Genomic DNA, 27,933 nt, shown 5'->3' on the forward strand with positions numbered 1-27,933 from the left:
CAATCCTCAGCTAAGGTCCCAAGCCTCCTATTAGACCATCAAGTGTACGCCGGAGGGAGGGACCAGAGCGAGGGGGCGAAGTTTAATCATTGAACGAAGCAGCCTGGAAGTATTTAATCTGTAGCACCTAGTTCCTGGAGGCCTCCAGCCTGACCGGGTGTGGGCAGCACTCAGGGAGAGTGAGCGCTGCACGGAAATCTCTGCTCATCTCAGGAGAAACCAAACTTGGGGAAAATGTTTGCGGTGCACTTGATGGCATTTTACTTCAGCAAGCTGAAGGAGGATCAGATCAAGAAGGTAAGGGCTCGCAAAGCTGAGAGATACCTGGCCCGTCCTTCACTGACAGAACTGATACTGTGGCTACATCCAAGAGGATTTAAGAACGCTTATTAGAGAAGACACAGGGAGCACAGGACCAGTAAAGGACTCGGGGAGCGGGGAGTGGAAGTAAATCTCCCACAGGGTGGGCATTAGGCATTGTCCGGAGCCTGCATTTCACTCAGCACTTCCTGGCAGATATCAATGGGTGTGGGTGAAGGGAAAGTCTTCAGAAAAATTAAAGACAATCATGTTTGCTGTAAGGGATGTTTGAGGGGAAAGGCTATGAAGGAGGGGAGAGAAATTTTGAGAACTTTTAAAATAATTCACGTGATTCTTCATCTGCTTGAAAGAATGGGAACCAACCAAGACGGATGTGGGTTTTAATGTACAATAATTGAAATATTTATTATTGCCATGGCCATTTGCCATGGTGCATTATTCTGCCAATTTACAGATAACGGAAGTTCTCTCAGCAGGCAGACTTAGCCAAGGTCACCCAAGTATTTAAGGTGACGTGAGGAGTGAGGATTAAACCCAAGTCTCTGACTCCCCTGGCCTACTTTCCATTGTGCCCTGATGCCTCCACGCTTTTCAAACACAGAGAGAAAACGTGGCCCCTTCTAGCCCTCACGTGCTTGGTGGGATGAACCTCCACTAAATTCAGTTCATTAGAGATTTGGGTTAGAAGTTACAGCAAATCTTAAAGTATTGTAAATCCATCTGATTTAAGCTGTCTTAAGTTTCACTTACTGCTTAGTTTCACAGAGTCATCTACTGGCTTCTTAAGGAGGTAGAAAAGTCCTAAATGGCACAGCTAAGGATTCACTTTCCATTATTACCCACTTAGTAAAGAAGAAGCCTTCGTGGCATCTCTGCAAAACCCAAGAGGGAAGTCTTTGGAACCGTTCCTTTTGGTTATGCAAATTCGTTTCATTTCCTTGGGCACCTTTGTTAAATCCTAGAACCAGGTGGGACACGTCTGTCCACCAGCCCAGATGCAGCCTCCATGGATTTGTTCCTCGGGGAGGAGCGTGAGCTTTTGTCAAGGCCTGAGGTTGACCCTTCCCATCGCCCTCTCTCCCCTTCTAGAAAGCTGAAGAGTGAGCTGTAGGGATAGTCGGGAGCGCCCTGTGGCCACTTAAGTAACAGGTGACTGAGATAGTATGGACATCTGGTTTATGGGTTGCTGGATGAGTCACAGGTTCTGAGAACATGGGCTCGTGCTCTCCTCTACGTGGTGAAAACACACCTGGTCAAAAGGCACAGGCCCTTTCCCTCTCTCCAGGGTCAGGTAGTCTGTCCCCTCCTTAGTTTCTGTGCTTCCTGCTTCCAGAGAGTAAGGATCCTGGGCCACACTTGCCCTGGAGGGTTGCTATTTAGACCCTGGAACAATTTTTTTTTATATCTCCCTATACCAATATTAAAATGATGACAAAACAAAATAAAACAGGGAGGGAGGGAGGAAGGAAGAAAGGAAGGAAAGAAGGAAACACCACGCTGGTAGTTTCTTTTCTAATTCAATATATTGACATTATTTGGCCTATTGATAACACTGGGCTGAGTCTGGTCACTGACCTGTAGATTGTTCACTCATAAGAGAAGGACTGGTTAGGTTTTCAATGTGTACTTTTTACAGTTGAGTAGGTCAGTATTATGAAAAGGGGAAACTTGACCTTCATTGCCACCCCTCTCACAAACACTTCTACAGATGTGCCCTGTGGAAGCCCTTCTGGTAGGGTTTATTTCGAACTCACCCACAGTCCTGAACCTTGTGTCCTTCACCTACTGTTGTGTTATAACCAGTTATGTACAGTTCTCCCATTTCTTCATAATTATCATTTTAATATCTTCTAATAGTTAATCATGTTGGATATACTATAATTTAACTTTTTCCCTCTTGTTGGACACTGGGCTACTTAAAAAATTTTTTTTAAACATTTATTCAATTTTGAGAGACAGAGAGAGACAGTGTGCAAGCAGGGGAAGGGCAGAGAGAAAAAGACACACAGAATCTGAAGTAGGTTCTAGGCTCTGAGCTGTCAGAGCCTGACACAGGGCTCCAACTCACAAACCATGAGATCAAGACCTGAGCGGAAGTTGGATTCTTAACCAACTGAGCCTTTCAGGTGCCCCTGACACTTGACTACTTTTAAAAACATTTTTTAACAATTAAGATATTGTTATGAAAAACACTGGAATGTGTTTAATGTTCTCCATCTTTGGGATTATCATAAAGTTAGGTTTTCAGAACTGAAATCACCGGGTCAAAGAGGTGAACCTTTTTATGACTGTTGATTCATCTGGGACCTTTGGACTAAGTGATCTCTAAAGTCACTTCCGGCTCCCACGTTTTATCATTCAGCAGGTTTGAGCTTATGTTTTTGAATTTGCTTTTCTTATGTTAAATGTACTGTGTAATGGCTCTTTTATTTATTTTTTAATTCTTTAAATTTTTTATTTTTTTAAAATTTATTTTTGAGAGAGAGAGACAGCATGAGCAGGGGAGGGTCAGAAAGAGAGGGGGAGACAGAACCTGAAGCAGGCTCCAGGCTCTGAGCTAGCTGTCAGCACAGAGCCTGACTCGCGGCTTGAAGGCATGAACCATGAGATCATGACCGGAGCCGAAGCCAGACACTTAACTGACTGAGCCACCCAGGCGCCCCTTGGCTCTTCCTTTTTAGAAGATACCCTGTTTCAGGGCCTCAGAATCTTTCCAAAAGTGTGCTTGGTTTTCTGCAACTCAAACACTCTCTCTTAATGCCTGCAAAGAATGTGTCTGGTTACACAAGCCCCAAATCAGCTATTTGGATTTAAAATATAGCCTTCCCCCCAACATGTGTTTCATTTTTCCCTTCTAGCTACTGTACCAGGTCCTGTGGGAGGTACAAAGAATAAACAAGAAACGGTTGCTAAGTTGACATTCTTTCTGTTAGGACTTGAACTTACTGAGCAGTAACCCAAAGTTCTGAATGACTGTTAAACTGCTCTGGGGCCTCAGACCCACGTCTCCTGTGGGAGGGATGATACTATGCAGACACTGGAGAAGTTCTCTTGGGTGCTTAGCAAAATGAGCAGTAGGTTCAGGGTCATGTCTCAGGGGCCTTGGGGTGGAAAAGGAGCAAGTTTCGTTCCCGTGTAGTGCGTCTCCTCCTTCCCCAAGCCCCCATTACTTGGGTCACGGCCCTTCCATCAGTTTTCTCCATGTGTGTGGCTGTGCCAACCAATTAGTCATAAAGAGACTCAGGGTGAACAGGAAGCCCTTAATGAAGCATGACCTGGTTCCATCCTATCTCCTCAAATACACTGAAAGCCCAATTGTCCTTTTTTGTTAATGGCTCTCTGATGGTTTTCTGGCCTCTCTCTGGCCCCAAGTCCCTGGAGCCATGGGCCATTTCACTGGCTTGGGTCTCCATATTGGCCCCACACTGGACTGGGATGCCACCCACTAGGCCTGGGTGATGACTAGGCACCTGTCCTATGATAAAGGTCATGTGACCCCTGTGCTTTTGGTGTAATGTCCCTGTTGGGCTCCTGTGTCCTGCACAGAGCTGTGAAGCAAAACCAGCAAAACCAGACTGGGTTCCAGTCCCAAGGCTGCCATTCACTTACAGCTCTCCCAGTGCCGCTTCATGACTCTGAGGCTTAGAGTCCTCATTGCTCAATCAGCAGCAAGAATTCTGGGCTCACCTGGCTGCCTCAGAGCGATGTCGGGGAGACTGAATGAGGTTGTGTACATGAAAGCACTTTGTAGACTGCAATGGATGGTCTTAGTCTTTGAGAAAAGTGTGGGAGAGTGATTCCTCTAGAAATGTGCTGGGATCAAGTCTCCTTATGGGCTGGACGGGCAGAGAGGCTGCTCAGTATGTGTATATAAAGCAGGAGGGGCAAATACAGGGCTTCTATGCCACTGTCCCTACTTGTGACCCCCCCTCAGTCATCCATTCCGGTAAGCCCTAGGAATCCAGGTTGCCACTACCAAATGATGAGCATTAGCATGAAGAGGAAGCAGTTCTACTGAGCACAGCCACAGTGATTTTTATAAGTTCTCTACATCAGGGCAGTGGGCCTTTGCCCACTCATGGGTGTTACCCACCCATTTTCAGCAGCACCTTGAGCTGGCTTTAAAATTTAAACATCATCTTAATTAGAACAACTTCAGTTAAAAGCAGAATGACAATATAAAGGACTAGAATTTAGCGATTGCAGTTGGAAATTAAATTTAGCTGAGCTTCCTAGCAGTCCATGAACAAAGAGAAACAAGTTTGGATCTATATTGTCATCATTGGAAATGAAAGCTTCCAAGTTTAGGAATTTAAGTTTCAAGCTCAAGCTACTCTTGCAATGGAGAGGCAATGGGACAGTGGTGCAGGCCCTAGACTGGGAATTAGAAACCCTGAATCCTTTGTAGCTTTTGCCCTCTATTGTCCCATCAGAAAAATGGGAGAATCCTTTCTTCCTTAGATCTTGCCCTTCAGAGGAATACATTCCTACCTCCCAGCCTTCCATTCCATTCTTCCAATTCCCTACCTTGTCTGCAGCTTGGTAAGGGGTCAGGCAGGGAACCTGTGGGAATGGACATCATGACACTGTCCCCAGAGTCAGAAATGCGGCTTCATGATGGGAGTGGAGGACAAGCACTCCTAGCAGGCAACTCTGGTCACCCTGGCGTCTGTTCCAGGTGGACAGGTTCCTGTATCACATGCGGCTCTCCGATGAGACCCTTTTGGACATCATGGCTCGGTTCCAGGCTGAAATGCAGAAGGGCCTGGGGAAGGACACCAACCCCACAGCCTCCGTGAAGATGCTGCCCACCTTTGTCAGGGCCATTCCAGATGGCTCAGGTGAGTGGGGCTCAGGGCCGCCAGGGACCCTGATCCCACCGCTTTCTTCTTGGCTCAGGGGACTTGTCCCCTTGGCTTATCTCTCCAGCCCTCTGTGCACGTTCCTCTTCAAGTCTTTCTGCTTCAGTCTATTCAACACCAAACGTTTTGAACCGAAGTTCAAATGTACCCTGCTTTTTCTCCGCTCACCTTGGCCCTACATTTTGTTTATTCACTTGCTGGAGCATCTAACATCCTTCCCCTCATGAACACCAACCTGGCTCTTCAGGCCCAGGGTAGCGGTCATGGCCTCCATCTACGAGGCATTCCCATGCTGGGGCTCCCTACTGGGCCGGGGCTCCCTGACGGCAGTGTCTGTGCCGTTCTGAGCACCTAACCTGGTGCCTGATGCACACCAGGCCCTGAAATATTTGTTGAATGGATAATAAGTTATATTTCATGCCTAGGTATCTTGATTCTAGGCCCGGATAGTAAGTAATGGAAGACAACATGATGTAGTAGAAGGAAGAATAGATGATCATTCAAGAAAACTGGGTTCTAGGCCCGTTTCTCAGTGACCTTTGGCAAAACTTTTAGCCTTACTTCTTTATCTGTAAATTGAGACAGTTGGCCTCTGTATTTTGTTTTTTCCATTGCTGCTATAAGTTATTGCAAACGTAGCCGCTTAAACCCATCCATATTTATTCTCTTACAGCTCTGAAGGTCAGAAGTCTGAACTGGGTCCCACTGGGCTATAATCAGGCTGTCAGCAGGGCCACGTTCCTTCTGGAGGTTTCAGGGTAGAATCTCATTCCTTGCGTTTTCTACCAGCATTCCTTGGCTCACGCCCCCTTTAATCTCCAAACCAGCTGCGTAGCATCTTTAAATCTCTGACTCGGATCCTTTTGCTTCTCTCTCACATTTAAAGACCCTGTGAGATCGCACATTAGCCATACTCAGATACTCCAGGGTAAGCTTCCAAAATCAAGGCCAACCCATGAGCAATTTTAATCCCATCTATAATGTTAATTTTTCTTTGCCTTCCTAACATATTTATAGATCTGGGGGTTAGGATGTGGACAACCTTTTTTTTTTAATTTTGAGAGAGAGATTGAGCAAAAGCCTGAGGCAGGGCTTGATGCCACAACACTGGGATCGTGACCTGAGCCGAAATCAAAAGTTGGATGCTCAACTGCCTGAGCCACTGGGGCATCCCAGAATGTGGATATCTCTGGGGAACTATTACTTTGCTGACCATAGAGATCTCTAGAGGGAATCCACAAGTTCCCATCCCAACTCCTCCATTCTCAGCCTGTGGCAGAGCCACAGGAGGGACAGGAACTGGTGTCTACCAGGCACCTTCGGTGGTCGGGAGTGTTCTTATCCCCTAAGAACCCTGAGTTGTAACTGTTTGCCCAGGTCATATGGGACACTGAGGACCAATGAACTCCCCCAGTGTCAGGGTCCCAGTGCTCCCACCAAGCTCCAGAGAGGGTTTTGGGGCTCTTAAAGGAACAGGGGCTAAAGTTTAGGAAGCTCCTAGGGGCTTTGATTGATTAGCTGGGTTCTGGGTTCCTGTGGGCTAATGACTGGGTCAAGGAGTTTCTGCCATTTGAGAGTTCTCCGGGGACTGTGATGTGAAAGTCCTCTTCCCTCAGTGGTGGGTGCGTGACATGGTTGGCATGTTCCTGGAGGGACTTAAGCTTTGGAGAGAGACAGTCCTGTTCTAAAAACTCTACTGAGTTCCAGATGCTGCTCTATGAGAGTACCCAGGGGACTGTGGTCCTTGAAGGGTCACAGGTCATCCAGGGCCATTCAGAGTAAGGACCTGAGTCATGGGTGTGTGTCTGGCGGGGGTGGGGGTGGGGCACCAGGGCCAAGTCTTCCCAGCTTCCTGGCTTCAGTTCCTCCTGCAGAGGTGTGTCCCCAGAAGTGAGGGAAAGTGACTTTGATGGTCTGGAGATGTGTCTTCCTGGCCCTGGCTATTTCCAGAAGGTTCAAAAATGAAACCGACAAGTCTTTTTAGAAAGCCTCAGGCCAGGAGGCACCGCCTCCTTTCTTCACTCTCTCCTCAGAGCCTCTCATCACATAATAAATCTCACCAGTGATCCTGTTGCAGTGACGTCTCGGGATCCAGGGCCCCTGGGGCCAAGTGGCCTTGGTAAGTCCAGGACCACTGCACACCTGTCCGCATCAGTAAGCCGTCGGGGTCGTTGGGAGTCACGTGGAGGGAGTGCTTTAAAACCCCCCACATATCGCCCCAAGTCTTCGGTGGCTCCTGTGAGCTGCTGGGGTAACTTCACGGTTACTAACGAAAACAAGCAAATAAAATGCTACTAGCCCACGGAGGGCTCCATTTCAGAAATGTAGGCAGTCGCCAGAGAAATCCTGAGTTCACCCACTGTCTGCAGTTCCCTTCCTTTTATCCAAACCTACCTGAGAGGAGGAAGTTGTTAGAGCTTAGCTCTGTCCCGGCCTTTCAGTGAGGGGGCTGCAACTGGCTGTTCTTACGAAGTGCCTGAAAAGTGTTAGCATTTGTGCCTTATCCTCTACCAGTCATGAGGGAGAGGCGACGGGAAGTGCCCATCACATGTTTGTGACAGTGACTGTGATTCTGTGGGCCTGACTCAGGCTGCTGCTACTGAGGGGGGAGCTGTGAGCAGGAGCCCAGGGAGCCCTGACTTAGTCAGCTGCTACGCCCGGGGGTCTGCCTTAGGACAGGGGTCCCCTACTCACCTGAGTACACGACTCAGCTGGAGGGCTCCTGGGTGGCTCAGTCGTTAAGCATCTGACTTCGGCTCAGGTCATGATCTGACAGTTCATGAGTTCAAGTCCCCTATCAGGTGAGTATGAGCCCTATTTCAGGTGAGTTGGAGTGAGCCCTGCTTCAGGTGAACATGATTCCTGGGTGAGCCCCACTTTTCTCTTTCTCTCTTTCTTTGCCCCTCACTCACTTGTGCCCCTCCCCTGCTCAAAAAACAAGTAAAAACAGAAAACAAAAGACTCACCTAGAGCAATGCCTGAACATGTGGTTTCTCAGGTGTCTCCCCTTGGAGATTCTGAATCTCTGGGCATCCACACACTCAGTCAGTGCGCATGTGCAGGAATGGGAAGGCGCTGGGGCATGAACCCTGGGGGTGGCTTAGGAGAAGGAAACCCTGGGGCTTCTGGAAGGTCACAGAAGGGTTATCTACAGAGGCGGATTGTCAAGGCAGTCTCACCCTCTTGGAAGATCATTATCTCTTAATTTTTTAAAATTTTTATTGAGATATAATTGATGCAACATTGTATTAGTTTCTGATCTGATGTTTGTATATATTGCAAAATGATCACCACAGTGAATCTAACATTCGGCAACATATATATTGGCAAGTTTCTTTTTTTCTTCTGATGATAACTTTTGAGATCTACCCTCTTAGCAATCTGTCAAATATGCAACACAGTATTATTAACTACAGTCACCGTGTTGTACATTATGTCCCCACGATGGCCGGTCATAATAATCTTAATAATCGCTATAGCAATCCTGACGGCCCCACTGCTACTACTGCCTCTTCTTCTCGGCAGGCCCTCCCTCCCTCAGGGTCCAATGAGTCCTTTCTTTCAGGTCAAAGTCACACCAGGGACCATACCAGGTGGCTTCCATGAAATTGCATCTCGAGTCACAGGGGGAGCCTGGGGATTGCACACTGGTGACAGCACTGGTGCCCAGAGGAAGGGATGAATCCCTGCTACACTCCGCTAGGCTTGCAGATCACTTCCCACCTGAACCGCAGCAGAGGGGTCTCCTCTGTCATTGGAATCCTCCAGTCTATTCTGACTGGTGCTGGAGGCCTTTTCCCCAAATCTCAATCAGAGCTTAGCACTCCCTTACTTAAAATCTTTGTATGGCTTCCCCTCACCTTCTGGATAAAGCTCAAGCCCTTTGGGGCGGGGCAGTTTTACCAGACCTTCCCTAGTCTATCCCGAGACTACCTACTGGCCTCATTTCTGTCACACCTCCCTCTTTCCTCAGAAGCAGACCCTCCCCTCGCTATGTGAGCTCATTCCTTGGCTCCAGGTTTCCTCCCTGGGACCTCCTCAGGCCTGCAGCCTGCCTCCCTCCCTCGCATTCCTCAGCACTCAGCTTCGTTCTGCCCTCACTGGGGTGCTGACTCCCTGCCCTCCTTGTGCCTTCCTAGCCCCTGGGGTGTTATCTGGCACACAGTCAGCGCTCAGTAAATGTTCACACACGGCTTGTGTGATCATCCCTATTTCTACTTAAGATAATATCTGTGAAAGCACCGCTTGCTTGGTATGTGATGAAGGCTAATAAAATTGCACAGTCTCAGGTCCCTGGATTCCCTTCATGAGTAACAAATGGCTCCAACAGGCTTCTTTCCGGGCTGATCTAGGGAGATAAGAATCTTGCTGTCCAAATAAGCTCCACAAAAGATCCAGCTGGCTGAGTCTGTAAATGACTAAGCCTGTGCAACTCTAACTGTGGTCCAGAGACCTGTAGCAGAGACCTGAGAACTTGTTTAGAAATATAAGACCTCGGGGCGCCTGGGTGGCTCAGTTGGTTAAGCATCCGACTTTGGCTTAGGTCATGATCTCACGGTTCCTGGGTTTGAGCCCCATATGGGGCTCTGGGCTGAAACTCAGAGCCTGGAGCTTGCTTCGGATTCTGTGTCTCCCTCCCTCTCTGACCCTCCCCTGCTCTCTCACACACACTTTCTCAAAAATAAATAAACATTAAAACAAAAAAATCTCAGGAGTGTCTGACTGGCTCAGTTGGAAGAGCATGAGACTCTTGATCGCAGGGTCATGAGTTCAAGCCCCATGTTGGATGTAGAGATTACATACATATGTGCATATGCACATTTTTTTAAAAACCCACAAAATCTCCGACCCCGCCTAAACTGAATCATGCAGTCTGCATGTTAAAATTCTTGGGAGATTCACATGCACGTTGAAGTTTGCAGAGCACTGCTCAGGAGGGCTTGTCTCTAGCTCTTTGACTGCCAGGAACAGAGAACCCAGGCGAGCCGGGTGAAGAAAAGAGCTGTTGTAAGATGCAGAAAGCAAAAGGGAGACACACAGCTCAGGCTGCAAGGGACCTCGGAGTCAGAGTTTCCCACCATGGTTTCAGCCGACATCCATAGGGCCACCTTGGCTCCTCCACTGGCCTCTGGTTTGGGGGATGCTTCTACTTTGGTTTTTACCACCAGCTAGCAATTTCTCACTGTGTTTTATTTCACAAGAAGTAAATCTGAATGGCCAGCTGGTCCCTTACAGCCACACAGCTGTGTCTAGGGTCACATAGCACAAAACAAGGCCACTTGGGTGACCAGATTTGTAGTCATGGAGTCCCACATGTGCCTTACCTGTAGCCACTTTTCAGGTGCAGATAATTCTATACAAAGGCTTGTCGGTTCAAGAGTTTTCACACCCGCATTCCTATCCTGTGTCTGTGGTTGATGCAGACACTGGCAAGAGTCCTGGAGGAATTCTGGCGGGATCCTGAGTTGAAGTCACCAAAGTGATCTGCCTTGCCCTAACACATGTGTCATTCCTGCGTTTTTATTAATAGCATCTGTCTATTACTGGGCTTGCTCTGGTCCCAAATATGACGATCCTTGGCCCCCTAAGGGCTATCATTTGGTCCCTGTCTCTTTTCCCTTCTGGAGTCCTTCCCCTCTGCCCATGAGACTGAGGCTTGTATGGGGCTGGTCTCTCTTCCTTGCACACCTCCCTGCCTTTTCCTTCTGCCTTCCCAGCACTTTGCCCTCACCTGGAGTATCTGATCTCAGCCTGGTTGTGGCATGCTACAATAGACTCCCTCCTCCTCAAGGCCCATTTATTTTTTCCTTCTTTCTTTTTTTAGAGAGAGAAAGCACACAAGTGGGGTAGACAGAAAGAATCTTAAGCAAGCTCCATGCTCAGCACACAGCCTGACACAGGGCTTGATCCCATGACCCTGGGATCAAGACCTGAGCCAAAATCAAGAATCAAATGCTCAGCCAACAGCCATGCAGGCACCCCAAGCCCCATTTCTAATACCACCTGCCTGAAGTGGGTTTACATTCGCCTCCACATTTATGCCCTACCGTGTGGCCCAGGGGCAGGGCCCTGGCTGCAGAGTCCGGCACGTTTGGGCCACACCCCAGCTCCGCCGCTTAATGGGAGAGCTCAGCTCAGTGGCTGTCTTCTAGGGTCTCAGCGACTGGGCATAGTGATACCCAGTTCATGGGGTGGTTGTGAGATTTAGGGACATTTATTACGTGTCCAACTTCTAAGCAGAGTTTGCCATATAACAGACCTTCGATAAATGATAACTTTGTTTTTTTAATAGAAAATGGGGAGTTTCTTTCCCTGGATCTTGGAGGGTCCAAGTTTCGAGTCTTGAAGGTGAAGGTCTCTGAAGAGGGGAAAAGAAACGTCCAGATGGAGAGTCAGTTCTACCCAACACCCAATGAAATTATTCGAGGAAATGGCTCAGAGGTATTGGGGCAAGGGCTCTATGAGGCGGAGGTGGGAGGGGAAGGCCTTGACCTCAGGTTTACAAGCGACCATGCCTTAGCCCAGTGTCCTGTGCTTTCTCCTCTCTGTAGTTGTTTGACTACGTGGCTGACTGTCTGGCAGACTTCATGAAGACCAAAGGGTTGAAGCATAAGAAATTGCCCCTTGGCCTAACCTTTTCTTTTCCCTGCAGGCAGACGAAATTGGAAGAGGTAAGGCTCGTGCTGGGGCTGGAGAATGTGAGCATGTTCAGGAGTCAGGCTGGGGACAGGAGAGATCAGCAAGAGTTTTCTTGTCTTTTTTTTGTTTTTGTTTTTTCCCTTTTTTGCAGGTGGAAATGTGAGGCAGAGAATTGGCAAATGCGGCAGACTTGATTTTGCACTTGACCATGGGCACAGCACACAACAACAGAATAGTTTTACCCTTCAGTTCTCAGACTTAGCTGTGTGGGAACCCCCTAGAGGGCTTGTTAGACAGATCACCAAGCCCCACCCGAGAGTGTCTTAATCAGGGGGGCCTGCGATTTGGATTTCTCACAGCCTCCTGGGTGACAGACACGGACACTGGTGGTCTGGGGACCGCACTTAGCACGGCTGACGTAGCTGAATAAGAGCAGGAAGGCTCAGGGAGTCTCACTCCCCAGTGAGCCCCTAGGAGGAGGATGCAGGTGGGTCATTAGAGTGACCGTGTTGTCACTACCCAGCTGGGGTCTCGTCTCTGTATCTCAGATGTTCAGTTGACAAACAGGAAGGAGTCAAACCCAATCTATGTACATCTGCAAAAACAAATAGGGACCATATAAAAGGACATTGAGCTTTCTGGGGCCAGGGGGTCATGGTCAAGAGTCAGGTCTCCCCAGGCCATACCTATGTGGGGTGGTGGCCCATGATCTCCTCCTGCACATACTGGTCGTGACACTCAGCTGACAATCAATTCATGGAGCACCTTGATATCACAGACCGCGTTGGGATGTGTTTGCTATTGTCGGCGTGGACTAGCCACTTATCAGTGTGGAACAGTGGAAAAGGAGTGGGTTTTCACGTGCCACCCACTTTGAATCTTGGCTCAGAACAGGCTGTGTCGCCCGGTCAAATTACTTAACTTCTTGAGCCCTTTGTTTTCCCATCTGTAAAATGGGAATAATAATAGCTACTTGCCGGGCTGAGGGGAAGCTTAGACAAAACTCTGCAACGTGCCCAACACTGTGCCTGGGGCATCAATGGTAGCTGTAGGGACACCACAACGACTGTCCCTATGCGACTCGTCTCTCAGTCCATTTGACAGATGTTTCTAGAGGGCAGGTCCTATTTTATATTAATCTTTTCCTCCACTCCCAGGGTCTATAGCATGATGTCTTGAATTTAATAGCTGACTGTTAACTATCTGACCACTAAAATGTACAATCAGTCATTTACTTGATTCCACTGAATGGGAACTTGCCACGATTCGTCAATACAGGGGATGGGCTGAGGTTCACATTTTTATTATTTTATAAAAACAGGGATTAGGGGCACCTGGGTGGCTCAATTGGTTAAGTGTCTGACTCTGGATTTGGGCTCAGGTCATGATCTCATTCTATGTGAGTTTAAGCCCTGCACTGGGCTTTGCTCTGACAGCACGGAGCATCCTTGGGATTTTCTCCCTCCCTCTCTGCCCTTTCCCCATCCACACATGCACACATGCACTCTCTCTCTCTCAAAATAAATAAATACAATTTTTTAAAAAAAGATTAGAAAAAATTAGTATAAAAGTTTCAGGGGTGCCTGAGTATCTTAGTCAGTTTATTTGACTTGATTTTAGTTCAGGTCATGATCCCAGGGTCGTGGGATTGAGCCCTGCATTGGGCTCCATGTGGACCATGGAGCCTGTTTGGGATTCTCTCTCTTCCTTCTTCCTCTCCCCAACTAGCGTGTGCTCTCTCTCTCTCTTAAAAAAATAAAAATAAAAATAATTAGGGGCGCCTGGGTGGCTCAATCAATTAAGTGTCCAACTTCGGCTCAGATTATGATCTTGCTGTTCATGAGTTCAAGCCCAGCATCAGGCTCTGTGCTGACAGCTCAGAGTCTGGAACCTGCTTTGGATTCTGTGTTTCCCTCTCTCTGCTCCTCCCTCATTTGTGTTCTCTCTCTCTCTCTCTCTCTCAAAAAAAACCATTAAAATGTTTTAAATAAAAAAGTTATTAAGAAGCTTTCAGAGAACGTTAGAGGAGGCCAGTTGAGGCGTGGCCATGGGGTGTCATTGTCTTTGCTGGCTGCAGGGGCGGGGGTCTCCGAGTCTGTAGAGGAAGTGGGGGGGCGGGTCGTTGGGAATCAGGCCTCCAGATTTGAGATTAGATTCACCAAATAATTAAACACCTCTTATTCAAGCTTATAAAGGGAGACCCCAGGAAGAAGGAAGAGACTTCTCAAGCTCTGTTGGAGTTCATCTGAGTTTGAGAACCAAACTTGTATATTTTCTTGATAACTGGTGGGTGCATGTATAGTTTGTTATCTGGGATTTTGGCATTTGTCTAAGTCAAATCTCTGCCAGCATCTTTATATAACAGTGATGATGATGATGGTGATAATGGCACTGTATCTGAGTTTGGCAGTGTATCTTACACTGTACTGAACTCCTTATGTGTATTCTCATTAAAATCCCCTAGCAGTCATATGAAATAGATATGATTATTTCCATTTCATATATGAGGAAAGCTGCAGCACAGAGATGTTAAAGACTTGCCCAAGGCCCCACAGCCCAAGCTCACAGGCTCCCGCCCATATTTTCCAGAGACATAGCCCTAGATCTGTGTTTAAAATGACAGCAGGTGCCTGGAAGCACTTTGACACATTTTGTTATTTCCCCAGTAAGGATTTTCAGGTAACATTTAAACTAGGGAAGAAGAGGGGGGTGCCTGGATGGCTCAGTTGGCTGAATGTCTGACTTCAGCTCAGGTTCTCACGGTTTGTGGGTTTGAGCCCTGCGTCAGGCTCTGTGCTGACTGCTAGCTCAGAGCCTGGAGCCTGCTTCAGATTCTGTGTCTCCCTCTCTCTCTGACCCTCCCTTGTTCATGCTCTGTTTCTGTCTGTCAAAAAAATAAATAAATGTTTAAAAAAAAACAACTAGGGAAGAGGGCTTGAATATATCAAGGAAGGGAAAATGTTTTTCTCATCAAAGTATAGTTGAATTACTTGTATTTTATATACTCACCCCCTCCCCTAAACTGCCTTTCAGTGAAGCCTAAAGATAAGTAGAAGAGCTTCCGTCACTGGAAATGCACTAGTAATAACAACTCAGTGTGGGCATAACTATTTAGTCATGGTTCTGCTGCAGAACTAAACTAAGGGCTTGGAGAAGGTGGGGGCTGATGAACTGAGTGCAGAAGGAGGGGGGGAGGGAAGGCCTTCCTGATGATGGGGTGGCCAAGGATGCTTCTTTGTGAAACTCACAAATGACTAAAGAAAATAAGAGCCTGGGAATTAAGAGGGGAGGTCGCGGTGCTGTGGTTGTTTTCTTTTGTTGTTTTTAAATAAGGGAACAGAAAAGTCTTGGATAGACAGAAATTTTTTGGTATGTGTGTTTCTGATGATAAAATGGTAATAGTTTTCAATGAGAGAGAGAGAGAAAGAGAGAGAGAGAGAGAGAGAGAGAGAGAGAGAGAGAGAGAGAGAGAGGGGTGAGGGTAGGAACTGAAAAGTTTAAAGAAGAAAATAGAAATCACCTCTAATCCCAGCCTTCAGAGATACCCCCTGGTTTTCCTTCCAGTCATGTCCATGGTAAACACTGATGTTATTGCTGTATGCAGTTTTAGAAAATATAATTGTATGTACTTTTTCCCACGTAACTAAATATCACAAGCATTTATTCCCCGCTCCCCCATACGCTCTGCCCTCAGTAAGTCCCCCGTGTCTCTAGCACACTTGAGGGTGACTCTACCCTGCAATCTCTTATTCGAAGCAGGGATGTTCCCATAATCAACGAAGGCAGAAGTTAGGGAGGTTGCCACTAGGTGGCGCTGCGGTGCAGGGGGAAAGATCTTGTCGCTGCTCAGGAGTCCTGACGACTGCGTTCCAGTTGGACCCTTCACATTTCTAGAGCAGTTTCCTTCCTCTCTAATACATCCCGGATTCTCTAGCCATAAACTGAAGGGATTGGGAGGGTGTGGTCGAGGAATTTATGAATTTGGGCTACGTTTGACGGTGAGGACCTGAGCACATCTCTTATTTCCAAAATTCTCCTCTCGTTTGAAACATTCTATGATTATTTGCTATTTTACAAAACTCTTGGGAAACACCCATTTTTTAAAAAAGGTTTTATTTTGGGGGCAGCTGAGTGTCTCAGTCGGTTGAACATCCGACTCCGGCTCAGGTCATGATCTCACAGTTCAGTTTGTGAGTTCGAGTCCCATATCTGGCTCACTGCCGTCAGTGCGAAGACCGCTTGGGATCCTCTGCTCCCGTCTTTATGCTCCTCCTCCACTCAAGCTCGCTCTCTCTCAAAAATAAAAGCTTTTATTTAAAAATTTTTTAATTTATTTTTTCTGTTTTTTATTTATTTTTGAGAGACAGAGAGAGACAGGTTGAGCAGGGGAAGGTCAGAGAGAGAGGGAGACACAGAATCTGAAACAGGCTCCAGACTCTGAGCTAGCTGTCAGCACAGAGCCTGATGCGGGGCTTGAACCCACGAACTGTGAGGTCATGACCTGAGCCAAAGTCAGACACTCAACTGACTGAGCCATCAAGGTGCCCCCCCCCCAAATTTTTATTTTTAAGTAATCTCTACTACACCCAATGTGGGGCTCAAACTGATGACCCTGAGATCAAGAGTTGCATGCTCTACCGACTAAGCCAATGAGGTGCTCTGGGAAACACCAATTTTAAGCAAATAGTTGATAATGCAAATAGAGAACTGTTTTTCTAAGTTGAAATTAAGTTCCCAAAGGAGTCCTGCCTGGTAACACCATGCCAGTTCTGTTTTGTGGACCTGGCAGACCACGTGCTCTGCACATGCAATGTGTATCGACCGCGTGCCAGGTATTTCCATCAGATTATCTCTGCGGGAGAGGCAGGGAGATGACGCTTCTCCACTTCACAGATGAGTAAACTAAGGCTTGGAGAGGTTAAATGCCTTGTCCAAGTGTTCGGACTCCTCAGCACTTGTTCTTTCTGCCACTGTGTATGCCATTTCAAACTGCTCACATGAAATAAAGATGTTTAGATTATTAGAAAAACCCTCTGAAGGAATGTTGAAAAAATTGGGGGCAATTCAGCTAAAAGAGAAATTTGTGGGGATGCACTTTTATGCCATGAAATGTTTGTCACTCAGTTTCAGAACTGAGCACCTTCCTCACTTTAACCGGCTCTGAAATCTCCCAGGGCATCCTGACTTCATGGACCAAGAAGTTTAAGGCCCGGGGAGTCCAAGACACAGATGTAGTGAATTGTCTGACCAAAGCTATACGGAAACACAAGGTGAGGGATTCACCGGGGTGGGGGGCTCCCCCAGCCCCTGCCCATTTCTCTTGAGGTGGGGTCTCCTACTGTGCCTGCCCCAGATGGGGAACCAGAGACGGGACTGATCTTAGGGAAGGTCTCACTGTAGGTGTGACCAACTGTGACCCATTTGGATGAACCCATTGGTGAGCCTTGGTACGTGGAGCTGGTTCCAATTGCTGTTGAGAGGCGGTCCAGCCCCCTCCGAGGGTCTGGGTTAGGCCCTATGCGGTGTGCTGCTGTAACCCCACCTTTCTTCTCTGGGCTTAGAAGATTGCTTCTTTCCAGTCTGGCTGTCTCTATTTTCCACTCTCTGTTCGCGGACTGTCTCTTTTCGTTGAGTAAATTTTATAATAATCTAAATACGGGAAAAAGCAAGACATGCTCCTTGCTGAGCCAAAAAGCACACAAATAAACCCAAGGGATTTGTTATCCTGACAACAAGAGGAAGGTTTTGATGTGTACCCTTTTCTTTCAAGATGCAATCATAATCTTTTGTATCTTGTGTTTTTCTTTTATTGTTTCATTTTACTTTAAAGTGTTCCCCCAAACCTTGGGGAACCATGGGGTAATAACCCAAGTTGACATGTCAACATGGGAAACCCAGATGGGATGTCCCTAGTGCTGCCCGTGGAGAGGACTTAGCTGGGGCTGTCCCCATGGGGGAGGACTTTGCTCTCAGGATCAACAGGCTTTCTTTGGTGTTTCTCAGGGAAAGGTGCAGTCCTGGTAGTCTGTCACTCATATTTCCACTGTGGAGACCTTCACCCACAGGGCAGGGGCATGGGTTCCACTCTTTAGCTTACAGCTGCCCTCCTCTTTTCTAGACCCCGACCTTGACAGAGGCCTTGTTTCTTCCAGGCAGGCCCAGCAGGCAGGATCTAGTGATTGTCTCAGCTACCCTCCCCGCTTTCACTTCTTCTGTGGGGACGGATGAAGGGGTAGTGCCTCCTCCTCACCCACTGATGTCCTTTGGGACTTGTGTTCGAGCAGGACATAGACGTGGACATCCTGGCCTTGGTCAACGACACCGTGGGGACCATGATGACGTGCGCCTATGACGATCCCTACTGTGAAGTTGGTGTCATCATTGGTAACTGAATTTGACTTGATTTTCTGGGTCAGGGGAAGGGGCTAGTCTGGGGCTTAGTTTTAGCAAACTGAGTAAACTCTGTGGGAGGGTATTGGCACCTTCTATTTATGAGAAGTAACATAGGGAAATAGAAAATTAAAACATTCAGTCGCCATTCATTCATTCATTCGTTCTCATTCATCCATTCATTCAGCGAGTATTTACTGAATGCCTTTTGTGTGCTAGGCCCCCTGCTCTGTATTGGGTTTTCAGTGGTGGGTTACACTTAGAGGTTCTGGTGTTCATGAAGCTTTCAGTGGGGAAGTGGGGGAGAGCCTGAGCGGGCTAAGCAAGTAATAGAACTTCAGGTGGCGGCTTGTGTGATGACAACAGATGAGCAGGGTAGTGTGACTGAGAGTGAGTGTGGCGAGGCGGTCAGGGCAGGGCTTTCTAAGCGGTGACATTTGAGGGACCTGGTGATGAGGAGGAGGGGGCAACGTGGAAACTGAGAGGAAGAGGGTCCCTGGAGAAGGAGAAAGGAAGCCTATGGCCTCTGAGTGGGATTGCGTCTGGGATGCTGGAGGAGCCCCAAAGAGCTGAATGGTGGCTGAGCCCAAGTGAGGGAAGGCTGAGTCATTGGCTGTTCAGGTGGGAGTGGGCAGGACTGGGCAGACTGCACAGGACACAGGACACAGTTACCGTAAGGTCTTTGGCTTTTACCCCGAGGGGAGGCAGGAAGGCCCTGGAGGATTTGGGTGGGGGAATGGATAAATGGAGGGTGCATTTTTAAAAAGCTCATTTTGCCTGCTGCGTCAGCCAGAGAGAATGGACTACTGGGGGCAAGAGTGGAAGCAAGGTGACTAGTCAAGAGGCCATTGTCCCTGGAGTGGGGACGGGACATGGTGGGGGCCTGGAACAGGGACGTCGCAGCACCTCGAGGGTGCCCGGTGGGTGATTCTCAATGCTTGAGCTGGGAGGGGGTCTGCCAGAGGTGGCCGTGAGAAGGCAGCATGGCAGACAGTAAAACCAAGTGGATTGGATTTATCGACTGTTCTTGAATATTTCCTGCCACCTCCCCCTTCCCTTACCACTATTGGGGAGTTTTCTGAATTGCTTTTTCTTAAATTTCCAGCCCTTCTCCTCAGCCTGACTTGCTCAAAGGGCAGGATCTTTACACCCAAGGAGCTTGATCAGCCTTCCCATTTCCAGAGCCCCACAGCTCACAATGGGATGGGCGCTTGCCAGTCCCGGCTTCTAGCCACTGTCCCCTGCGTCTTGGTGTCTACGTGTGGCCACCTGCAGATCAGGTGCCAGGTCTAAACAGTGTCCATACTTTTCTTAGGAAAGCTTTTTCTAGGTATTGTATTTCATTCTAATTTCTCATGCTGACTTTAAAATCTGAGAACAAACTGAGGGTTGATGGGGGTGGGGGAGAGGGGAAAATGAGTGTTGAGCATGGAGGAGGCCACTTGTTGGGATGAGCCCTGGGCGTTTATGGAAACCAACTTGACAATAAACTGTAATTAAAAAAAAAAAATCCTCAGACCAGAGCATCAGATGGGGGGATCCTTTAAAAAATATATTTTAAAGCAGCTTTATCGAGCCATAAAAATCCTCTCATTTAAGGGATACGATTCAATGATTTTTAGTAAATTTTGTGTTTCCTAGCCATCCCCACAACCCGACTAGAACATTTCCGTCCTCCCAGCGGGTCCCAGATTGTGTCCACCTGCTGTCACTCCCCAGGACTCTGGTGTCTGAGGATCTCCTTGGAGTTTTGTGTTCGAAGGATGGAATGCTGCTTTCTTACGTCGTAGCTAATCACTGTCAAAGATAAAGATAAAGCTCATGCTAGGAACAATTATGGCGGGCCATGAGTAAAGAATATTTTTAGTGTCAGATAGTGTGGAGGCTAAGTAGCTTAGAGAAAGGATTAAAAAAATTGACTGTGGGTTGGTGATTTTTTTTTTCAATTTGCAAGGTTAGGTTAACTCATCCTCCTCTTTGTAAATGTGCTTTGTCAGCTCTCATCCATATTCATCAGGGACTTCACAATCCACCCATTCATGACTGCAAACCATTAACCACTGAGAAGTGTAGACTTGACGCGTCAGCTTTATTCCTCATGAACTCCAGGCTTGCCAAAGCTGCTTCCTCAGTGAGAAGCGGCCCCAGGAAGTGGATCAAAAGCACTTTGTGGGACATGCAGAGGACTCTCAGGCAGTGAAGAGTTCTCTCTGTCTTTGCCCAGCTGGGAGCCCTTCCGCCTTGCGTATTCGCTCTGATCCCTTGTTCAGGCACTGGCACCAATGCGTGCTACATGGAGGACATGAGCAACATTGACCTGGTGGAAGGCGACGAGGGCAGGATGTGCATCAACACGGAGTGGGGGGCCTTTGGGGACGACGGGGTCCTGGAAGACATCCGCACCGAGTTTGACCGCGAGCTGGACCTTGGCTCTCTCAACCCCGGGAAGCAGCTGTGAGTCCCCTCGTGAGTTGTGAATGGGGGCCTCGGTATTTACAGTAAATTCCCAGGCCCTCAGGTGCACCTCGTACCTGGCAGGTTTCCTAGGTGTGACTAGTTACCTGCCACAGTGATTCTGCGAGGCGAGGCTTGGGCTTCAGTGTCACTGGACACCTGCGGAAAGTGAAGGCAAGGAGATGGAGTGATGTCCCCCAGGTCATAATCCTGATTCAAATTCAGTCCCTATGTCTGGAGCACATATGTGTGAGGCAGGGGAGACCCGCTGTGAACCAGGTGACTCGGGTCCTGCCCTCTTGGTGCCTTCGGACGCGGGGCCACAGAACAGACCGATGCGGCCCGAGGGAGCAGGGCTCAGGCAAGGCGCTCACTTGTGTTTCCAGGGCTCCCCTGCACCCCCCTTTCTCAGAGACTCATCACAGCCCCTGGGGTCGTTCCCAGCCCTCATCCCGCACTCGCCGGTGGAGTAACTGTTGGGGGCCTGCCTGCCCCCCTCCCCCGCACACTGAGTTCTCAGAGCTCGCCGTTCTGCACACAGTGCCGTGCACGCTGTTGCAGCTCACTAGGTGTTGTTGAACGAAAAGACATTTTTAAAATAATTTTTTGTGTGGGGCCCCTGGTTGGCTCAGTTGGTAAAGCAACTGACTTTGGCTCAGGTCATGATCTCATGGTTTGTGGGTTTGAGCACCGCATCGGCCTCTATGCTGACAGCTCAGAGCCTGGAGCCTGCTTCAGATTCTGTGTCTCCCTCTCTCTGCCCCTCCCCCGCTCACGTTCTATCTCTGTCTCTCAAAAAAAGAATAAATGTAAAAAAAAAATCTCTTCAGTCCTAAATACTTCAAAATGCATTATTTGCAAACAAGTATATTGTCTCGCATAACCAAAGTATAATTTTCAAAATTAGGAATGAACACTTAATCAGTTCTAGTATTTAATTTATAGAACTCATGCAAAATTTATTAGCTGCCCCGTTAATGACCTTTATAAAAAAGAAAAAAAACAATTGTCCTGGTCCAGGCTCAAGTTCAGGGTCACACATTTCATCGTGTTGCCATTTCTCTTTAGCCTCCTTTAATATGGAAATTTTCTGTGGCATCTCTTAGTTTTTTATGATCTTAAGAAAGATAAGCCATACATTTTACAGAATGTCCCTTAACTGTATTTGCCTGATGCTTCCTCATGATTAGATTTGGGGGTGCAGTTTGGGCAGGAACCTCGCAGAGGGGACGAGGTTTCTCTTCAGTGCGTCACGTCTGGACGCTCACGATGTGTGTTCTATCATGTGTGACCCTACCTCCAGTCACTCGGCTAAGGGGCTGTGCAAAGGTTTCTCTACCAGAAGGTTATTATTCCTTTTGTAAAGAATACTTCGCTAGTGAAGAGATGCTTTGAGACTATGTAAATGTCCTTTCTCATTAAACTTTCACTCTTTACTTTTAGTATCCCTTGACAGATTTCCACACCTATTATTCTCTCCAGGTTTATTGTTATTCTACTGTAAATAACAGCTTTCCTATCTCCTCCACTTATTCACTTATATTAATACAAACTCATTGATTCTTTTTTCAAATTATTTAATGGGTTATAATTTCTTCTTATCGTTATTTATTTTGATGCCCAAATGTTTCCGGACATGGCCAATGGAAGCTTCTCCAATCTGGGCCCCTGTGTCCTTACGGTGTGCTCCCATCACTCTTGAAGTGCTTCCTTATTTTTCTGGCCTGGCAAGATGCTCCGGGCTCACTGCGCATGTTCTAGCCCCAGCCATTTTCCCAAGAAGCTCCGGTGAGTAAATATTTCAAGTCCTCCTAGAAACCGTTCAAATACTAGAACTGCATACCCGGAAAACAAATTTCTGCTTTGGACGTACCTGCTCCCCAACACACACCCATTTCACTGGTGACACAGAGCAGTCATGGCCCAAGAAAGTGGGACCTGTTTTTGGACTTTGTCATCCTCACTGTCTCCATCTCACTTAAAACAAATTTCATTCCCCCAAACCCAACCTGTGTTTCCACTGTCCTCTGCTTCTGCAATGTTCTAAGAGTTTTTATAATGAAATAGGTAAAGTTGATTAAAAACAGTTTGCCCTTGATTTTGTGTCTATTATCTTGAAGGATAAAAATTATATTTAGTTGTGTACCTGGGAAAAAATTAGTAACTCCTTGTTGGATGTAAATTCAGAGTCAAGATGTCGGTAGCCCGGTGGGGATGTTATCCACACTACTGTAGAGCCAGACACAGCATCTCTCTCTCTTGGACAAAAGCATGACATAGAATTTGGAGGCATCTGAAATTTGGATTTGTCATGCCATGGTTGATGATCTTGGGAGCACCTGAAGTCCATGAAGTCAAGATTCCTTATGCCTAATATGAGAATAAAACTCCTGTGGCCGGGAGTGAAATGTGATAAAGATCCTTGGATTCAAGCACTTTGTGAGAAGGAAGGCATCTTACGTTTCTTCTAGCGTAGTTCTCTCCTTTTAAACAGATTTTTTAAGTGTTTCTTTTTCCAATGTTTATTTTTGAGAGAAAGAGAGTGTGAGTGGGAAAGAGATTGAGAGAAAGGGAGACACAGAATTCCAAGCAGGCTCTAGGCTCTGTGCTAACCCAATGTGGGGCTCAAACTCATGAGCTGTGAAATCATGACTTGAACCGAAGTTGGACACTTAACTGACTGAGCCACCCAGGCACCCCGTCCTTTTATAAATTTTTTTAAATGTTTATTTATTTTCAAGAGACAGAGCATAAGCAGGGGAGGAGCAAAGAGAGAGGGAGACACAGAATCCAGAGCAGGCTCCAGGCTCCAAGCTGTCAGCACAGAGCCCAATGTGGGGCTCGAACCCATGAGCCATAAGATCATGACCTGAGCTGAAGTCAGATGCTTAGCCAACTGAGCCACCCAGGTACCCCCTCTCCTTTTATAGAAGAGGAGAATGCATCCCAGAGAGAATAAGTGAACTCCCGGGACACCCCGGGCTGGGATGGGCACTGAGGCCTCCTGACCCATAGAGTGGTTCTTCTATTACTCCTGCCCTTGACCATGGGCCGTGGCTCATAAGCATTGAGAAAGGATGCTACATAACTAAAGGTGTTGTTGCTACTGATCTTTTCACCAAATTGTAGATTTGAGAAGATGATCAGTGGCCTGTACCTGGGTGAACTTGTCAGGATCATCTTGCTGAAGATGGCCAAGGCAGGCCTCCTGTTTGGTGGCGAGAAGTCCTCTGCTCTCCACACTAAGGGCAAGATTGAAACACGGCACGTGGCTGCCATGGAGAAGTAAGTTACTGTCTGGGTCCTTTTCACCTTGACTCTGCAGAGGGTTAGGGTGGGGAGCCAAGGTATGATGTGCTCATGGTCATGGTACAGCTGAAGGGACCAGATCCATCCATATCCTCACCAGAACAACTTCAGACCTGGGCCCAGCTTCAGGTGGGTTAGCGATGCCTACTGTGGCTCAATGTGGCTTCTTATTGGTTTTGTCAGCCAGGGATTCTGCGGTTAGAGGTCTACTCCCTCCTTTTCCTGCCTTCTTCCTCCCTAAAGGGGTGACTTACAATTTTTTTAGGGTCACAGACCCCTTTGAGGATCTAATTCAAGTTCTGGACCATTTCCCCTAAAAATGTACATTTGTACTCAATTTTGCTTACAATATAGGGCATCCTTGGGCCTATTAAAGATTCCCATGCATGGAATCTTGAGTTAAGAACTCCTGCTACAGCCGGGAGCTTCTCTACCTGGTGCTGCTGGTGAAGGCGGCTGGAGCCAGTCCAATCAGGGTCCTGTTCCTCAGGCTTAGCAACCCCGGCATTGCGATCAGTTTAGATTCTGAGCTCAGCAGAGTGGTATCTGATTCCTAGAGTCTGATTTTGTGCACAGCGTAGCAGGGACTGAGGTTCTGTGAAAGGCAGAGTAGTACAGGGTTAAAAGGGTGAGCTCTGTGATCTAACTGCCTGAGTTCAAATCCTGATCCTTGCACTTACTGGCTATGTGACTGTGGACAAGTTACCCTCTCTATGCCTCAGGTCTCTCTCTATACAATAGGACAGTACTTCCCCCAGGATGGTTATGAGGATTGTGTCAATAAGTGTCAAATCTGTAGACAAGTGGGGCACCTGGGTGGCTCACTTGGTTAAGCATCTGACTTCAGCTCAGTTCATGATCTCACGATTCATGGGTTTGAGCCTTGCATTGGGCTCTGTGCTGACTGCTCAGAGCCTGAAGCCTGTTTCAGATTCTGTGTCTCCCTCTCTCTCTGCCCCTCCCCCGCTCAGCCTCTGTCTTTCTCTGTCTCAAAAATAAATAAACTATTTAAAAAATTTAGAACAAATCTGTAGACAAGAGCCTGGCACATAGTGAGTGCTGAATAAATGGTGGTTGGTAATGTTATCGTTATTCTATTACTGGGTGCCAGCTTATTTATCTTCCCAGTCCTGCGAGGTGGGAAATCTGGGTCTCTGAGGGGACTCCCATGGGATGGAGAAATGCGGTCTCCTCATTCCTGTCCCCCTGGCCAGGTATAAAGAAGGCCTGGCCAATACAAGAGAGATCCTGACAGATCTGGGCCTGCAGCCTTCGGAGGCCGACTGCATCGCCGTCCAGCACGTGTGCACCGTCGTCTCCTTCCGCTCAGCCAACCTCTGTGCCGCGGCCCTGGCGGCCATCCTGATGCGCCTCTGGGAGAACAAGAAGGCGGAGCGGCTCCGGACCACGGTGGGCGTGGACGGCACGCTCTACAAGATCCACCCGCAGTGAGTGCTGCCGGCGCCCGCGTGCCCCAGGACGGGTCTCCCTAGAGCAGTCCCAGGGGTCTTTCCTAACTGTGCTGATTCTCTGGGTGCTGGAACCAACTCTCTCCTGTTCGTTCTCAGGCTACAGAGGAAGCAGAGACTATATTCATCTAGCTGGTTGGGTTGCTTGGGTGCCTGGGTGGCTCAGTCCGTTAAGCATCGGACCCTTGATTTTGGCTCAGGTCATCATCTCATGGTTGTGATATCGAGTCCCGCATGGGGTTCTGTGCTGAGTGTGGAGCCTGGTTAGGATTCTCTCTCTCTCTGCCCCTCTCCAGCTTGCAGTGTATTACCCCCCCCCCTCCCTCCCTCCCCGTCTCAAAAACAAAAGAAAAAAAAGGAAGGAAAGAAATATTTTGCTAAACCCAGTTGTCTGAGTAGAAGGGCATCTATCCATGTGTGTATCCATCTGTCCACCTATCGATCCGTCTATGTTATTATTGAGTACCTACTTTGTGGTAAGATTGGAAACTAAGATACACTCAGTTATAGATGAGGAAAAATCAGAGTGGCAGAGGGTGCCAAGTTCACAGGAAGGATCCAGTAAGGAAACACAGAGAAGTGAGAATTTCCCAGCAGGAGGGAGTGTGAGAGCCCCTCTGGCTGACGGAGGTGGTACCGGAAGTCAGGCAGATGCATACTGGAAAGAGCAGGGGAAAGAACCCATCCCCTTTGGACAGAGGTGATGTTCAGTCAATATAGTGTTGTACTGAGATGTTCATGACAAAATAGCCACTTCTTGGGGCACCTGGGTGGCTCAGTCAGTTAAGTGTCCGACTGGCTCAGGTCATGATCTTAGCATATGTGGGTTCAAGCCCCACGTTGGGCTCTGTGCTGAGAGCTCAGAGCCTGGAGCCTGCTTTGGATTCTGCATCTCCCTCTCTTTTTTTGCTCCTCCCCTCTTATATGTTTTCTCTCTCTCAATAAATAAATAAACTTAAAAATAATAGCTACCTCTTTGAGCCTCCAAGTGTCCCTTCTGCTACCTACTCCCTCCCGCTGGTCATCCCCCTGCCCTCCCACCATCCAACAACTAAACAGGTGAACCCAGCTCAGCAGGGCTCCCCAGGACCTGGGTCTCTTCCCATTGGCCAGACCTGGGCCTTTATGATTATTCCCTATTTTGCCATCACCCCTGCCTCCAGATACCCCAAACGCCTGCACAAGGTGGTGAGGAGACTGGCCCCGAACTGTGACGTCCGCTTCCTCTTGTCGGAGAGTGGAAGCACCAAGGGGGCTGCCATGGTGACAGCGGTGGCCTCCCGTGTGCAGGCCCAACAGAAGCAGATTGACCAGGTGCTGGCTTTGTTCCGGCTGACGCCGGAGCAGCTCAAGGGTGTGCAGGGCAAGATGCGGATGGAGCTCGAGTACGGGCTGAAAAGGGACACCCACCTGCTGGCCACGGTCAAGATGCTGCCCACCTATGTTTGCGGGATGCCGGATGGGACAGGTGGGCCGTGCACAGAGCTTTCCCCAAAACTCCTTAAACCCAGTTAGGGGTTTTGTTTTAAAAGCCCTTGGAGTCGTGCGTTTAGTAGAGAGAGGGTGCGTAGGGTAGAAGGTCGGTAGTCCTGAATCTATTTGCCTTGGTTGATCCAAGGCATTTGCAAAGGAAGACTACCTAAGTCAGGTCACCCATGTGTGTCTGTGTAGTTGAGGACACGGAGTGTGCCCCATGCTGTTGGCAAGCGGAAGACCCAGGTGTTGTCCCTGGCAGCTGCCATCTGGACACTTGGGGGGGCCTGGCTTGTCTTCTGCCTGCTTCCCTGCCTCTCTTCTCCTGGGGCGTGGTTATTCCTCTCCATTCTCGTTGCTTTCTGGCCCTTTCCCTGTGCTCAGCCCAGAGGAGCCTCTAAGCAGTGGGGTCAGTTCTTTAGACAAGTTACTTCACCTCTTCCAACCTCAGTAGCCTTACCTGAAAATGACCTTTGTAAAATGCTTTATATCTTGTGATTTGCTTTGGAATCTTTCATCTCACTTCATCCTCACAACCACTTTGTATGTTATAAAGTGAAAAAAATGATTCCCGTTTTATTGCTGACAAAACTGAGACTCAGAGAGGTCAGATGACATACTCAAAGCCACATGGCTGTACCTTGGGTCTCATAGCAAGAAAGATCTTTCCCAGAGCTAATATCCTTCGAGTCTATGTGAGGAAAAAAGTAGGAGCAGTAAAAGACACTGTTCAAGTGTTCATTCTTTCATGCCTTTACTCCTTCTGCCTTCATTTTTCAAAATTTCATTTAAGTGCCTACAATAGGTCAGGCTCTGGTCCAGGCATGGCCATAGCGCAGGGAGGAAAACACAGTCCCTACCCCTGTGGAGCTTATGTTCTGTTGGGCTTGCAGACAATAAACAAACACCATGGAGCATTTAATAAACAAAAACAAAGACCACATAGCAGCAGATGCTATGAAGAAAAATAGAACAGGATAAGGGGTTGGAGGGCTGGAGGTGATGTCTCCAGCAAA

At 48.0% G+C, this 27,933-nt stretch overlaps 1 protein-coding gene across 1 annotated transcript in view; it reads left to right on the forward strand.

Moving 5' to 3' along the window:
• The first annotated feature begins 234 nt into the window (after window positions 1–234).
• Window positions 235–27,933, forward strand: part of HKDC1 (hexokinase domain containing 1) — a 44,893-nt gene continuing 17,194 nt past the window's right edge. Inside the window, exons 1-10 of the mRNA XM_029931807.1 lie at window positions 235–297; window positions 5,000–5,162; window positions 11,476–11,624; window positions 11,735–11,854; window positions 16,997–17,092; window positions 18,107–18,206; window positions 20,483–20,666; window positions 23,796–23,951; window positions 25,190–25,423; window positions 26,608–26,912. Coding sequence (XP_029787667.1) covers window positions 235–297; window positions 5,000–5,162; window positions 11,476–11,624; window positions 11,735–11,854; window positions 16,997–17,092; window positions 18,107–18,206; window positions 20,483–20,666; window positions 23,796–23,951; window positions 25,190–25,423; window positions 26,608–26,912 — 1,570 coding nt within the window. The remainder of the gene's footprint in view (window positions 298–4,999; window positions 5,163–11,475; window positions 11,625–11,734; window positions 11,855–16,996; window positions 17,093–18,106; window positions 18,207–20,482; window positions 20,667–23,795; window positions 23,952–25,189; window positions 25,424–26,607; window positions 26,913–27,933) is intronic.

This window comes from Suricata suricatta, chromosome 2, assembly GCF_006229205.1.
Source record: "Suricata suricatta isolate VVHF042 chromosome 2, meerkat_22Aug2017_6uvM2_HiC, whole genome shotgun sequence".
NCBI lineage: Eukaryota > Metazoa > Chordata > Mammalia > Carnivora > Herpestidae > Suricata > Suricata suricatta.